Here is a 15,880-nt window from a genome sequence, read left to right on the forward strand (position 1 = left end):
AAATTTTTAAATGAGGGAGGGAGAATAAGGGGAAATGAGCCGCCCCTGCACAGTTAGGGGCTATGGGCGAGTGGTGGAACATTGCGTTGGGGGAATGGGTGAGTCGTGGAATATTGCGTTGGGGGACCAGGCCTCCCATGGGGGCTATAGGTGAGTGGTCGAATATTGCATTGGGGGACAGGTTGAATTGGGGGACCAGGCCCCCCTTGTGACAGGGGCCCAATGGGTCCCATTTGGTCTAGTTAGGTTTTAAAACTCTTTGATGCAATGTAGGAAATGCAGCCACATTATACACAAACTCTGGCATGATGAGACTTTGTTAGTAGGAGTAAAAATAATAGCTGATATTGCTGTGATCTCTCCTGACCTTCACAAAAATGCCATGTGATCCACTCCATTCACTAAATTTACTAGCGATACTCTAGATTGGCCTATCATCCCAAAAAGGTCAGCATCTGTGCTACACGGTCATCTGATAGCACGACTGGGGCAAAGGCAACTTTTGATTTAGCGGGCTAACACTGACCTGAGCAAATAGAGGAAGATAATCTCAAATTTCGTTACAACACACGTTATGTGGCTTGCCTAGCCTCTGCCACATCTCATTTACATCAATTCTAGTCCCTCTATAGCCCTGTAAATTATTCTCTCGGAGGCCAATTAACTCACCAAATTCTTCTACTAGCTACTTACACCAGGGGTAACTTACACTGACCCAAACTTAGAATTAGTCCAAAAACCTTGGGTGTGGGATGAAGGACACATGGTTACTGAGAGAATGGGAAAATTCAGACATTGCTGGAGATGCGAGTTGCACTGCTTACTCCACCACTGTGCCACTTCAGTCTGAAACTACACATGGATTCTACAATTCTTGCAATATATTGTAGTTGGGCTGTGTTTGGTTCTCACTCCATCAGCTGTCACAGCATGCAATTGAGAGTTCTTCAGATGCAACGTTTTCTTGTGATACTGTTGTTAGACCCAGTGCTAACAATGGCATCAGAAATAAAGTGGGCAGAAAATACACAGCTTTGAAATTCAAAATGGCAGCACGAACCATTAGGTTGAAAGGGTTATAAAAATTAATTAAAATTATATGAAGGCAGCTTCCTTTAAAATTTATGCCACAGTGGGACTAGGCTTAACTGCAGATAGACACAAAAAGCTGTAGTAACTCAGCGGGTCAGACTGCATCTCTTAAGAAAAGGAATCGGTGGCGTTTGGGGTTGAGACCCTTCCTCAGAAGAAATATCATGACCCGAAACACCACCTAATCCTTTTCTACTCCCAACTTTTTGTCTCCATCTTCAGGTTAAACCAGCATCTGCAGTTCCTTCCCACACACTAGAGTGAACTAGCTTGGGAGAAAGCAAGATTGCAGGGGAAGGACTGGAGTGACTTTTCCTTTATCCTTTCTTGCCAGGATGCAGGTACAGCAGGCAGTAAAGAAAGCGAATGGCATGTTGGCCTTCATAACAAGAGGAGTTGAGTATAGGAGCAAAGAGGTCCTTCTGCAGTTGTACAGGGCCCTAGTGAGACCACACCTGGAGTATTTTGTGCAGTTTTGGTCCCCAGGGAGTGCATTGTAGGTTTACAAGGTTAATTCCCGGGATGGCTGGACTGTCAAATGCTGAGAGAATGGAGCGGCTGGGCTTGTATACTCTGGACTTTAGAAGGTTGAGAATCTTATTGAAACATATAAGATTATAAAGGGTTTGGACACACTAGAGGCAGGAAACATGTTCCCAATGTTGGGGGAGTCCAGAACCAGTTTAAGAATAAGGGGTAAGCCATTTAGAACGGAGATTAGGAAACACTTTTTCACACAGAGTTGTGAGCCTGTGAAATTCTCCACCTCAGGGGGCAGTGGATGCCGGTTCTCTGGATACTTTCAAGAGAGCTAGATTGGGCTCTTAAAGATAGCAGAGTCAGGGGATATGGGGAGAAGGCAGGAACGGGGTATTGATTGGGGATGATCAGCCATGATCACATTGAATCGCAGTGCTGGCTTGAAGGGCCGAATAGCCTACTCCTGCACCTATATTGTCCATGTGCAGTAACAGCCTTAGCCAGCTCCAGCACTAAGTAACTGCAACTGCAACGACCAGGTTCAGGAATAGCTACTTCCCCACAGCCATCAGGCTATTAAACTTGCCTCGGACAAAACTCTGAACATTAATAGCCCATTATCTGTTATTTGCACTTCATCAGTTTATTTATTCATGTGTGTATATATTTATATAATGGTATATGGACACACTGATCTGGTTTGTAGTCAATGCCTACTATGTTCTGTTGTGCTGAAGCAAAGCAAGAATTTAATTGTCCTATACAGGGACACATGACAATAAACTCACTTGAACTTGAGAAGATTGGCTGAACCAGAGAATAAATAATTCTGGGGACGACTGTGAATGGAAAGGAGAATTCCTAACTTGTTTATCCAAGATATAGGGCTCCAACTCGTCATGACTCCTTACATTTCCTGCACAACTTCAGGATCAATCTCCAATGGTTCCTTCATGAACTTTGCACAGGTGTGTTCTGTCAATTTTTTAAAATGAGATTCTAGCATCTGCTGCTAATTACCTTCCATTGCACTTCGACCTTGTACTCTAATAGCCAATTTGAGATGTTGTACAACAGCCCCAGCAATCAAAACGATCCACGGCGTCAAGAATTGCTTATATTAAGTGAGTCCTAGGGTTTTACTTGCAACTCAACCATTCAACAAATTTGAGATTCATGAATACATAGCATGCTGCATCAACCAGCCAAGAGGAGGCGCATACTTCAATTTATAATGCTCCCACCTTTAAAATCTTACGCAATGGCTAGATAGTGAATATTATTTTAAAATAATTGCATTAATTATTCAACAAATGTTATCAGCATATCTAACTTTTAAGGATTTTGATTTAAATTGCCAGGATTTTTTGCACTAACATTTCTTAATTTACTCCATTTAAGATGAATAATTTTCTAAACATGTTTTATTTCTCTACGGTTTTAATTTTGCCTGGATAAATGTAGTAATTGATTTTAACATTGAATATATTCTGTAAATTATGAGTGCTTACATTGGTCTGGCCATGATTTGATCAGATTAAATTAACACGCTGACCTCTCATTTAACAGAAAAATTGAACGTTTTATATTTACAAGTATCATGTACATATTTTCCTGATGTGAAAAAATGTTTATTTAATCAAATAACTTTGAGACAGATCCGCATTACATTTGACTTGATGCTCTTTATCTACTTAATGTTTTTTTAAGAAAGTATTTTTTCCAGCAATCTTTATATTTTAAACTACTCCTTTCAGGTTGATGTATTTTGATTCTTGTGAGTTCCAGTGGTTTTCTTTGATTACCCTGAATATTGAAAGGTAATTTTAGAGATATAAATGTTGTCTGTGAAAGAAATTTTGGAGACAAAATGGATAAATATACATGGGAAGATTTTATTTAAAATGAGAGCAATAATCTGTTATGTCTACATTTATTTTCTGCAGCGAATACTACTTATATTGGTCTAGGGAATGTATAATTCCTCAAGTTAATTTGTTGACCTCCAACACTAGAAGCTAGCTCTTCCTGAATTGTTACGTGTGATCCTACTGTTACATCCATGTTACATTTTAATTAGATAATCAACAGCAGAGGCACACACATTCATGATTATTAATGATCATGACCTTTCACTGAACATATCCAATTACATTTAGTTAAGAAATCTACAATAGAACAGGGACTTCTAAAAAATGATTTATCTTTTCCTGCAAGACACCACGCTTAAAAAGTTATTCTACAGTAGCAAATAACCAATATGTTAATAAATGATAAATACGAGGGATGCTCTGCTTACCTATTGTTAACATGTTAATCACTACCTGCGACAATTATCAAATTGAAAATTATCAATAAATATAAATAATGTCAATTTCCTTGAGATCCTGGACTTATAATCCAGCTGATTAAAATGGGCTGGCAAATTATGCCTTGAATCTTGATATCACACCATCTGAAAGTGGCCATATCAACCTACAAAAGGATCCTACAGTACCGAACCAGAAAAGCCAGCTTCAAATACTCAAAAGGTAGACACAAAATGCTGGAGAAACTCAGCGGGTGAGGCAGCATCTATAGAGAGAAGGTAGGCGACTTTTCGGGCCGAGACCCTTCTTCTCAAAGTCAGCAATTTGATTATTGCGTTTCTTGGTGTATCCTGGTCTTTTCGACCAAGGGGTAAACTGTTGTTTAGCTTGCTTGGGGAACTGCTTGGGGGAAAAAACTGCTTGTTTAGTAAAAATTGTTTCTAATTTACTTCTACATAGTAAACTCGTCTTTTAATTAAACAAATGACATGGCTAATTCTTATAATCTATCCTATAGTGCTCCACATTCTTAGACAAACCACAGCCCCTTAAGAAAAACCCAAAGTGATGAGGTCATTCAGCAGGTAGGGGCATCTGTGGAAGACAAGGACAGGAGATGTTTCGGGTCGAGCCCTTCTTCAAACTATTGGGTATGAAGGGTTCTGGCCTGAAATCTCGCTGTTGCTGTCCATGGCGACAAAAATATTGCCTGGCCTACTGTGTGTCATTCCAGCACCGGTATTTATTTGTAAACCAGCATCCAGTTCCTTGTGTCTTCTAAATTAGATGTCTGCACTGCTAATGTGTTGGCAGACACAAAATGCTCGAGTAACTTAGTGGGACAGGCAGCATCTCTGGAGAGAAGGAATGGTGACGTTTCGGTTTGAGACCCTTCTTCAAACTGATGTCAGGGGAGTGGGCGGGACAGATAGAATATAGTCTGAAAGTAAGATCGCTGGGAGAACTGGGACAGCAAAGGTTAACTGGCCATTGACGAGCAACATGCTGAAATTTATCTTCCACAAGTTATTTCTTATTTTCACAATTGACTAATTGGGTGGTAAAATAGCACTGCCAGTACAGCCACTGCATCACAGCGCCAGAGACTCTGTTTCAATCCCAACCTCAGTTGCTTTCTATCTGTAGTCAACATGTTCTCACTATGACTGTTTTGGCTTCCTCTGGGTGCTTCATTTCCTACAACATCCCATACATGCAGTTTGGTAGGTTAATAGGCCACAAAATAAAAGCTGCCTCTACTGCATGTAAAGGAATGGTAGAATCCTGGGGGGTGGGGATTGTTGATGACAATTCTGAGGGACTTAAAAACAAAATAATCAACGTAGGATTAGTGCAAAAGGGCAGTTGATGGCTGAAATGACAGGCAATGGGCCTGGTCTTGTGCTGTATCTAGGACGTCATCTATTCCCTCCTACTGCAACTTGCTCAACGTCTCAAAGTACATCCGTACTGCTCTATCCATTTCTTGTGGTAATGGATTCCATATTCTCACAATTCTTTGGGTAGTTATAGTGTAGTTAGGGGATATGGGGAGAAGGCAGGAACGGGGTACTGATTGGGGATGATCAGCCATGATCACATTGAATGGTGGTGCTGGCTCGAAGGGCCGAATGGCCTACTCCTGCAACTTTTGTCTATGTCTATTGAAAGGTCCTGAGGAATTGTAAGAGTGAAAAAATCAGCATGTAAGCATGTAAATCAGCATCCTGAAACCACCTGGAAATAGTGGAAGACCACAACTGGAAGGGATTGGCAAGAAATTTGTGTTATTGTTTTGAAAAAAAGTTGCAGAAACTAATGAGATTGCACCTCCTGCACCTATTATCTATTGTTATAGTAATTGAAATGGATCATCCAAATTCTTGCCTCTAATCCACACTCACATCTTCCAAATGACAAATGCCCATTTTATTCTATCAAAATATACTTGTTCATATTTATACAGAACTTAATTTTCTTGTTATTTGCCCATCCTGCAAGCTGATTAATATCATCCTGTAATTTGTTGGCAGTCTCTTTAGGAACCACATTGTCTGCTTGCTACCACCCCCTACCTCCAAAACCTCCCACCACCATCTTTCCCTTTCCCCCACAATATGCTAAGACCTTCATTACATAATTGTATTTATTTCCATTGCCTAAATCATAAATGTAAAATTCAAACAGTAGCCCCTTGCAGAACTTCATAATTCACTTGCTTCCATTGGAATTAACCACCCATTCTGACATTGTTAGCTTATTGGTGCTTCTTATTGAACACCTTTTAAACATTTAGATAAATTCAACCAAAGCATTACCATTACCCATGTCAGTTTAAAAGGATTTAACGTTTGTACAACCATATAACAATTACAGCATGGAAACAGGCCATCTCGGCCCTTCTAGTCCGTGCCGAACACGTATTCTCCCCTAGTCCCATCTACCTGCACTCAGACCATAACCCTCCATTCCTTTCCTGTCCATATAACTATCCAATTTATTTTTAAATTATAAAATCGAACCTGCCTCCACCACCTTCACTGGAAGCTCATTCAACACAGCTACCACTCTCTGAGTAAAGAAGTTCCCCCTCATGTTACCCCTAAACTTCTGTCCCTTAATTCTCAAGTCATGTCCTCTTGTTTGAATCTTCCCTACACTCAGTGGGAAAAGCTTATCCACGTCAACTCTGTCTATCCCTCTCATCGTTTTAAAGACCTCTATCAAGTCCCCCCTTAACCTTCTGCGCTCCAAAGAATAAACATATAACCATATAACAAGACCTAACTTGTTCAACCTTTCTCTGTAACTTAGCTGCTGAAACCCAGGCAACATTCTAGTAAATCTCCTCTGTACTCTCTATTTTGTTGACATCCATCCTATAATTAGGCGACCAAAATTGTACACCATACTCCAGAATTGGCCTCACCAATGCCGTGTACAATTTTAACATTACATCCCAACTTCTATACTCAATGCTCTGATTTATAAAGGCCAGCACACCAAAAGCTTTCTTTACCACCCTATCTACATGAGATTCCACCTTCAGGGAACTGTGCACAGTTATTCCTAGATCCCTCTGTTCAACTGCATTCCTCAATTCCCTACCATTTACCATGTACGTCCTATTTTGATTTGTCCTGCCAAGATGTAGCACCTCACACTTATCAGCATTAAACTACAACTGCCATCTTTCAGCCCATTCTTCCAACTGGCATAAATCTCTCTGTAGACTTGGAAAATCTACTTTATTATCCACACCACCTATCTTAGTATCATCTGCATACTTACTAATCCAATTTACCACACCATCATCCAGATCATTGATGTACATGACAAACAACAGTGGACCCAACACAGATCCCTGTGGCACCCCACTAATCACTGGCCTCCAACCTGACAAACATCCATCCACCATTACTCTCTGGCATCTCCCATTCAGCCACTGTTGAATCCATCTTGCTACTCCACCATTAATACCCAACAATTGAACCTTCTTAACCAACCTTCCATGAGGAACCTTGTCAAAGGCCTTACTGAAGTCCATATATACAACATCCACTGCTTTACCCTCATCAATTTCCCGAGTAACCTCTTCAAAAAATTCAAGAAGATTAGTCAAACATGACCTTCCAGGCACAAATCCATGTTGACTGTTCCTAATCAGACCCTGTTTATCCAGATGCTTATATATATTATCTCTAAGTATCCTTTCCATTAATTTGCCCACCACTGACGTCAAACTAACAGGTTTATAATTGCTAGGTTTACTCTTAGAACCCTTTTTAAACAATGGAACAACATGCGTAGTACGCCAGTACAAGCAAACCATTTCTTTTTGAAATCGATGTTGACATGACATTATCATACTTTGTATTTGTTCATGTTGTTCTCTCCAGAAAATTGAAAATAAGGTGCAAATAGAGGGATCTCAATAGTGTTATTACTTCATGATAAAAATCAACTTTTATAATTAATCTGGATCAATGCTTTTAAATATATAATATTAAGAATGTTGGCACTGTTTTGAATGAATTTAGATAGGAACTGAGTGTTTGAAATGCTGTCCACTCACAGCCTGGTGTGGTTTTCACTGATTCCTCAGTTATTAGAATAAGAAGGCTGTTTTTAACATGATGTTCATGAAGTTACAAGTTAAATAAACTTTCAAAAATCAGTATATGTCTCAAATGCTACCAGTTGCTATTTTAATTACCCTGCAATAGATCAAGGGATTATTCTCCAAAACGGGGAATACAAATTAGTTTTTCAGGTTACAAGCTCAAGACCAACATAATGCAATGAATTAAAAAGTGAATCAATATGGTGCTATGTTTTTTCTATTATGTAAGAACTGACTATTTACAATGTAAAACAAGTAATGGGTTCACACATCGATCACAAAAGTCCTGATAACTTCAGTATTTTCTGTTACACACAAGGAAAAGCATTACACATCAAGTATAAAGCTATCACAAAAGTAGGGGAATAAGTGGAGATACTAAAGGGGCGCGTGAGGAGGCGACAGGAGTGCGTGAACTGCAGCAAGAACAGAGAATGCAAATTTCCTTTATTTTTATATAAAAATGCACTTTTCTACATGTGCACTGGTTTGCCAACTCTTTGGTACAGTACACAATTTGATATCTGAAACCTAAACAAACCATTTGTTAAACTTAATGAATACCCAAACCAATGATTTTTTTTTTTTTAAGTAGCTTGGATAAATAGAAGCATACTGTACAACCTGCACAAAGCAAGGCTCAGTTTTACATTTTGTGACTGAATGGTACTGTCAATACCAAAACTAAACATCTTTATAAATTAAATGAGTCCGTACCAGTTTAAGTCAGCTTAACTGTGTCTTGGCTGAAGGACAAAGTATATTTAACCTCTCATGGCAATATTAATTGGAACAAATCATAATACTTAATTTAAAATGTATCCAATGATAAACAGATGAAGCAAACAAAAGGGCTTTTCCCCACCAGGTTTAATAGTCACACACAAAATGTAAAGCATTCTCTTGTTTTATTTGGAATTCCCCTACTTCCCTCTGTACAAGAACCTTTGATCAAACTTTCGACAAAGGCAGCAGTGAAATTTCAGAAACATTTTCAGTTCTCCTAGGCCTAATGACCATAAATCACAGTGTAACAATACATGATCTGCTGTCATCTTTGGCTGCGGTTAGGCTAACAGGTTACTGATTAGCCAAAAGCCTAGAAGGTTACAGTCAAAGCCACTACAGCCTGTGGTTTGGACTTTCAGCTACAAGCCAAATACAGGAATGTTCACCACCATAGAACCTCCAGGTGTGTGACAGCATTAACTTCCATCAATTTTATAGACAAATGAAAAATTAATCTACAAAACTTGGACCTAGTTATATTATTACACACAGTACACACATTTTATTATACTCTACACAAAACCAAAGTTCTTGGTCTTAATGGCTAGTAACAGTTTTTGTTTGAGAATTTGTTTGGAGGAATAAAGTGGGACATATAGACGCGAGATGCAGGTATTTGCAGTTGGAAGATGTTGATCATCGGGTGGTCTAATAGTGATTGAAGGCATTGGTTGGAAACCTTCCTCACTGGCAGGCAATGATGGACTTGATGTCCAGAAGTAAACCTGAAGTTCAGAAAGAAAACATCATTATCAGCAAACAAGTTTTAATACATCTTGTTGGGCCTTTGTTATCACCCAAGTACTGAGCAATGACTATCTGCTGCAGGAGACTTCAACCATCTTCTATCGCTGGCATTATTATTAAATCCCCATCAGTGACGTATTGAAGGATACTGTCGACTGGGAAAACAAACTGGGCAAGCCACATAAACACTGTGGTCAAACAAGGTTAGTTATCAGTCTCCTCAAAACTTTTGCCCCGTCTATAAAAGGCACATCAAATGTTAAATTGAACACTTGCCACTTGCCAGTATGTGTGTAACTTCAACTAGTCTTAAGCTCAATACCATCACAAGAGAACAATCCTTTGATTTGTACCAATCCACCAAGCAAAACATTCACTTCTTCTACCGCAAGGACTTGCACTGGTGGTTCAGTCGTAGAATTCTTGGCTGGCACGCGGGAGGACCAGGTTCGATTCCCGGTCAATGCAATACAACATTTGTGGCGGCATGGTGGCGCAACTGTAGAGTTGCTGCCTTACAGCGATAGAGACCCGGGTTCGACCCCGACTATAGGTGCTGTCTTTACGGAGCTTGTATATTCTCCCCGTGACCCTATGGGTTTTATCCAGGTGCTCTGGTTTTCTCCCACATTCCAAAGACGGCAGGCTTATAGATTAATTTGCTTCAGTAAAAATACAGGGATCATTGGTCGGCATGGACTCGGGGGGGCTGAAGGGCCTGTTTCCGTGCTGTATCACTAAATTAACACTAAACCAAACTACTATGTACTAGAGCTAGAATATGTATATTTTAAAATGTAGTTTGTTCTTTTTAATAGCACTGTAAAAACACAATTTCTACCATCAAAGAGATCAAAAGCAGGTCAGAGAAACACCAGCATTTACAGGTTTCAAACCATCTTGAGCTGGAAATAGATCGGTTGTTCATTCATCGCCAATAGGTTCAAATACAGGAATGACCGACCCAACATAATTGTGTTAATAATCTCGATAGAGGGAATGCAACTATTCAAGGTTGTAGTTCACCATCACCTTCTGAAGGGCAATAAATACTTGGTGTGACACCCTCGTCGCATAAACAAAGCTTTATCAAGATCAAAGGAAATATTTTGGTGGTCTCTAATTTACAAACCTATAAAATGCAATTCTTACCAGATCCTGTCTTTCTGTCATGCTCATCTTTTCCACAATGGACCAGAACCAACGCTTGAATTGTAATAACTTTTCAGCATTTTCACCTGAAAGTAACAAAAATTAAGTTTTTACACATGGGTGTTTGGGATTAGCCTGCATATGTTAATTTTGCTTATAATTTTCTCTATCAAAGTGTACTTCTTTGATCACATAAGGATGTAATTTTCAAACTCCTTATGGGTACAAATGAATTCCATGTTTGTATGAATGATACTGTTGACACATACTAATGTATTAATGTCAAGGTCATTTATACGAGTCAAAGAGGGGTGCCTAAATACATTGTGAGAATTTTGGCTTACTGGTATGCCCACCAGACTATGCAAGTAAAATGGGGCAATAGGGTCTCAGCCCCATTTGGGGTTAGCAGTGGTGTAAGACAAGGGGGAATTTTGTCCCCAGTCATTTTTAATCTTTATATTGATGTTCTGTCCAAGCAATTGAAAGCCTGTAATACTGGGTGCATGATTGGTAATATTTTAGGGAACCATATTATGAATGCAGATGATCTTGTGGTCTTTAGTCCATCTAGCGCTGGTCTCCAGCAGCTCCTTACTATATGTTCTGTGTATGGTGTGAAACATGATATTAAATATAATGCTGGTAAGAGTGCTGTTATGATCTGTAGAACCAAAGAGGATAAATATCTAAAATTTCCTGATTTTAAATTGCCTGAAAATAATCTTAGTGCCTGTAATAAGGAAAAATATCTTGGGCATTTTATTACGGAACAAATGACAGATGAGGATATTTTTGGAGGCAACGACGCATGCTGTATGTACAGGCAAATATTCTCTTGTGTAAGTTTGGTGCGTGTGCAGATGTGGTGAAGTTGTCGCTGTTTAGAGCACATTACACACCACTCTATACTGCGCACCTGTGGTCGAACTACAGAAAGACAAGTTTGCAGAGACTAAGGGTAGCGTATAATGATGCCATGAGAACACTGCTAAGGAAACCAAGATGGTGTAGTGCTAGTAACATGTTTGTGGCTGCACGAGTCAGTACTTTAGAAGCTATCCTAAGAAATCATATGTATAAATTCATTTGCAGGATAAATTACTCTAAAAATATAATTATCGTGGCCTTCTCAAACATAAGGTTTAGCACTACACGCTACAAATCCCAGTTGTGGAGACACTGGTATCGCTGTCTCGTTGTAGGACACTGATCTTTCTTTTTATTCTGGATTTTAAATCATGTATTGTGTTTTTTTTGTATATAATTTATGATGTTTTGATAAGTAATATACCAAGCTTTTATATGTATTTTAAGGTGTTTTTATATGCAATGTATTTTATGTAATGTCGTCTTTTAAAAGCCTGGACCTCTAGCCTGAAATGAAGTTTAATAATTTTACCTAAATGTAAAATTCTCAATACTACAAGTAAAAGGTCTGTCCTCTGATGAGAAGGCATGAAGAATTTAAAAAAAAGTGCCAGACAATATTTCCTATGGGCTGGGAAACTTAACCAGCTAACAACTAAGAAATGTTTTGCGACTATTTAGGCCATGTTGCTGCCAAAGAGAAAAAAATAATAACATTTAAGCTACACAATCTAATTCATAACTACAGTAACTACCACATCCCTAGCATTTTAAGTCAGCCAAAATTATACACAACCCAGAGTACATAGCATCAGGCCAGATATTGCATTGTGCATCATTTGTTTTATTAATTTTTCCATACACTAGACACAAATTCAATAGCTAAAGCTTAATATTAATTCATGCCAATAGCCCCAAAGTAATTTGTTGCTTCATACCAGACTCATCATTGAAAGATGTATAACTAATCAGCATCTGGACATTCACTTCTCCGCAGCCATTGACCAAGAGCCTAAAATCTTCTGCTGTTAGATCTTCAAGTGAATTTTTAGGAAGAACGTCCAGCAATCCTTTCCGCATAGCCTATAAAATGATCAAATATCAATGTTAGTTGTAGCATAATGTAGTCCAAAAAATGCAACATAACACAGAAAACACTCAAATTACAATGTTTACTAACTATTTAGGAAGGCGAAACAACAGGAAGGATGTGATTGCATTGGAAAATGTGCAGAGGAGATGTTGCCTGGACTAGATGACTTTAGTTGTGGGGAGAGAATGGATAGACTGGACTTCTTTTCAATGGAATGGAGGTGGCTGAAGGGTGACCTGAAGGATGTATAGACTATGAGAGGCATAGATAGGCTACATAGTTTTTTTTTTCCTATGGTAGGGATATGTGTTATTTTTGAAAGTGAGACATAGAATTTTTAAAGGACACCTGAGCAGCAAGTTCAATTAGGCGGTTGATAGCTGGAACATGCTGCTAGAGAAGTTAGTGGGACCAGACACAATTACAAATTTAACAAGCATTTGGATGAACATTCAAATAGAAGGGTACGGTTTTAATGCATGCCAATGGGATTGGTGTATTTGGGCAAGATGGCCAGCACAGTTGCGGTGGGTTGAGAGGCCCAATTCTGTAAAGTAGAACTCTATGATGCTAAATGACATACTGGGGTAGAAGATTGCAACCTTCACGTGGTCCGCCCTGTTTCGATTAATGCAATCAACTCGACGTGCACAAACGGAAGATCAAATAGAACAAGTTGTCCAACAACTTTAGGCTGTGCATGCCACACGAAAGAAGAAGAATGACATACTGTGCAGCTACTCTGTTTCTCTGGAGTTCTCCAATCAGACTTGCTGAAAGAAAGACAATCTACACTCACAGGGTGTTATAACCTGGCCAGGGGGTAAAGGATTTTGGTAACCCTTGGTAATCAAATAAGGCAGTATGTATGCACAATCAAAAATGATCAAAGGCAAATTAGGTTTAAAAAAAAAAGCAGTAGGCAAGATTTACTATTTGGAGCTGTGACTTGATGGCTAGATTATTTTTTGCTTGCTCTGAACATTACTAGACATCAAATTAGATGTCCATTTAGATTTCACAATTGGGATGGGGCTTTGATGGCTTTCAAAACTGTCAATGGAGTTTTGGAAGTGAAGCCTCTCCTTCTGAATAGCATTTTCCATACCCTAACACCAGTCAGGGCCATGTTCCTGGTCTCTGGGATGCATTTGGCCACATAATTCATCCACTGGATCTGGATTTAGCCATTATAGCCACAGTGTAATGGTGGGTGGCCAGTAAAACCTGATGTTCTGTGCCCAAATTAGTTTTAGTAAAGAGAGTGAGAAGAATATGCTTTAAAAATGATCTCAATCCTTTATTACCTGTATTGTTTAATGGGTGATGAGTGTGTATGGGCTTAAAACACAGACAATATGCCACTCAGATAAAAGAGAAAAATGTAATCCATTATTTTTAATCCCAATTTTGATTTTGCAGTTCATTTTCTTCAGTGTTTTTAGGCTACAACAGTGGGAGTGTGGTATCATAAGGCGGAAAAAGGAGGACACAGCAATCCCATCTCAGATAAAGAACAAATAAAACATTGTTAACACCTATATTCTCCTGAAACTAATTTGGACAAGGCATGAAATCAACTTATTTCCTCCTAAGAAACAAAAACAGATTCATTTGCTATGAAACTATCAAAGATAACAAGCTTTAGAAGGTCAACAAAAGGGATACTTGAAACTCTAGGGATAAAATCCTGAAGCGACAGCTGCTCAATTATTTTTGTTATATAGACCTGTTGGCAGGTGGAGTTAACTGAGACTAATTTTATTGAAATGCCAAAATAATGGTGACCAAAAAGTTGACAAAAACCTAATTTTAGTATCAGATGATCTCAATGGTAATAATTTAAAACAGAAATGAATAAGTCCTAGGGAAAGGGATATTGCCATAAATGGAAACAAAATGTTTAAAGCCATCTTAACATAACAAGATTGAAAGAAAGATGTTAAACTGGAAAAATTGGCAAGGATAAATTAGAGTCAAGCATTTTGTTTTTCAAATACAGGAAACAGTACTCAGGAAAAAAAAGAGCTCAAACAAAACAGCTATTAGAACAGTTAAAAGGAAGACAGTTGCTAGCTGGGTTAGTAATAGGTTTATAAAAAATAAACTCTGAAGAGTTAAGAATTACAGGATTAGTTTGATGGCCAGAGTAAAGCAGAATCATAGGCTGTGGTAAGTTTTAATTGTCATCTTGGCAAGTCTTCCAAAGAGAAAACAATAATTTAACATTGGGGCATTGTTCAGTTCACACTGAAGAACAATGTCAAAAATTATCAGAGATATAACCCTGGTGACAGGATTTCAACACACTGGACTTTACGCTCCAAATGCAGTTACAACGTGCTGAAAGTGAACAGACCCAGAATGCTTCACTCAAATTTAACAGCCAACCCATCTTTTTTTCCCACTTAGTCAATCGACATGGATGCCTCTGGCAATGATAATGTTTTATTGTATTAACCCCAGTAACTGCTTGGATGATAGTGAATCAACTTAAAAGACTACCGTGCATGTGGCAAAGATGTTCCCATATTGCTGCTGGGTCGGAAGATTAGATGAAAGAATGGTGAATCTGGCCAAGTTGGAAGAGCATGTGACTGAGGGATAAATTTAGAGGACAAATTTACAGTTCCTTTTTTTGGTAGTAAAGGTTGTGGGGTTTGGGAGATATTATCAATGATACTTTCGAAAGCTGTTCTATGTACCTGGCACTACACACTCTACGTGTTGGAATAAATGGACAGGACACACATCAAACACATGATTCTGCCCTGAATGTAGTTGAGAAGTATTATTGCACAAGCACTTATCCATGTAAATGGAGGATAACCGTGATGTTCCTTTCTTGTGTCTTATCACAAAGTGCTGGAATAACGCAGCTGGTCAGGCATCATCTATGGAGGGAATGGGTTGCTGGTGTTTCAGCTCAGAACCTTTTTTAAGACGGTAAATCAATGAAGGCCACTGTTTGGCATTTAAGGCACAAATATTATTTTCAATTCTCAGTCTGATTGGTGTGCAGGATTTCATGCATATAGGCATGGGCTTCTTCATTATTTGGGTCAAATGAGAGTCAATGGTACGACATCAAGAAAAATCAAATGCCATATATTCTTACGCTAGAACAAAATTTAAATTTTCATAATCTTGGAAAAGTCTCACTACGGAGCAAAACATCAAGAAACGAAAAAGCACATTTTCAACACAACAGCGTTTCCATAGCAT

The 15,880-nt window shown here is 38.7% G+C and overlaps 1 protein-coding gene and 1 long non-coding RNA gene across 20 annotated transcripts in view; both read right to left on the bottom strand.

The window, feature by feature from the left end:
• Positions 1–3,442: 3,442 nt before the first annotated feature.
• Positions 3,443–6,345, bottom strand: LOC116971828. The gene is made up of 2 exons (XR_004411635.1): positions 5,712–6,345; positions 3,443–5,520 (listed from the first exon to the last, which is right to left on the bottom strand). It is a non-coding gene; the product is annotated as an uncharacterized LOC116971828 (long non-coding RNA).
• Positions 6,346–8,430: 2,085 nt separating this feature from the next.
• ubr5 (ubiquitin protein ligase E3 component n-recognin 5) overlaps positions 8,431–15,880 on the bottom strand; it is a 146,735-nt gene continuing 139,285 nt past the window's right edge. For all 19 annotated transcript variants that reach the window (XM_033018958.1, XM_033018959.1, XM_033018970.1 and 16 more), the window contains 3 exons: positions 12,501–12,645; positions 10,693–10,778; positions 8,431–9,518 (listed from right to left, as the gene is read on the bottom strand). In XM_033018958.1, coding sequence (XP_032874849.1) covers positions 9,306–9,518; positions 10,693–10,778; positions 12,501–12,645 — 444 coding nt within the window. In that variant the 3' untranslated portion in view covers positions 8,431–9,305. The remainder of the gene's footprint in view (positions 9,519–10,692; positions 10,779–12,500; positions 12,646–15,880) is intronic.

The sequence above is a fragment of the Amblyraja radiata genome, chromosome 4 (assembly GCF_010909765.2).
Source record: "Amblyraja radiata isolate CabotCenter1 chromosome 4, sAmbRad1.1.pri, whole genome shotgun sequence".
NCBI lineage: Eukaryota > Metazoa > Chordata > Chondrichthyes > Rajiformes > Rajidae > Amblyraja > Amblyraja radiata.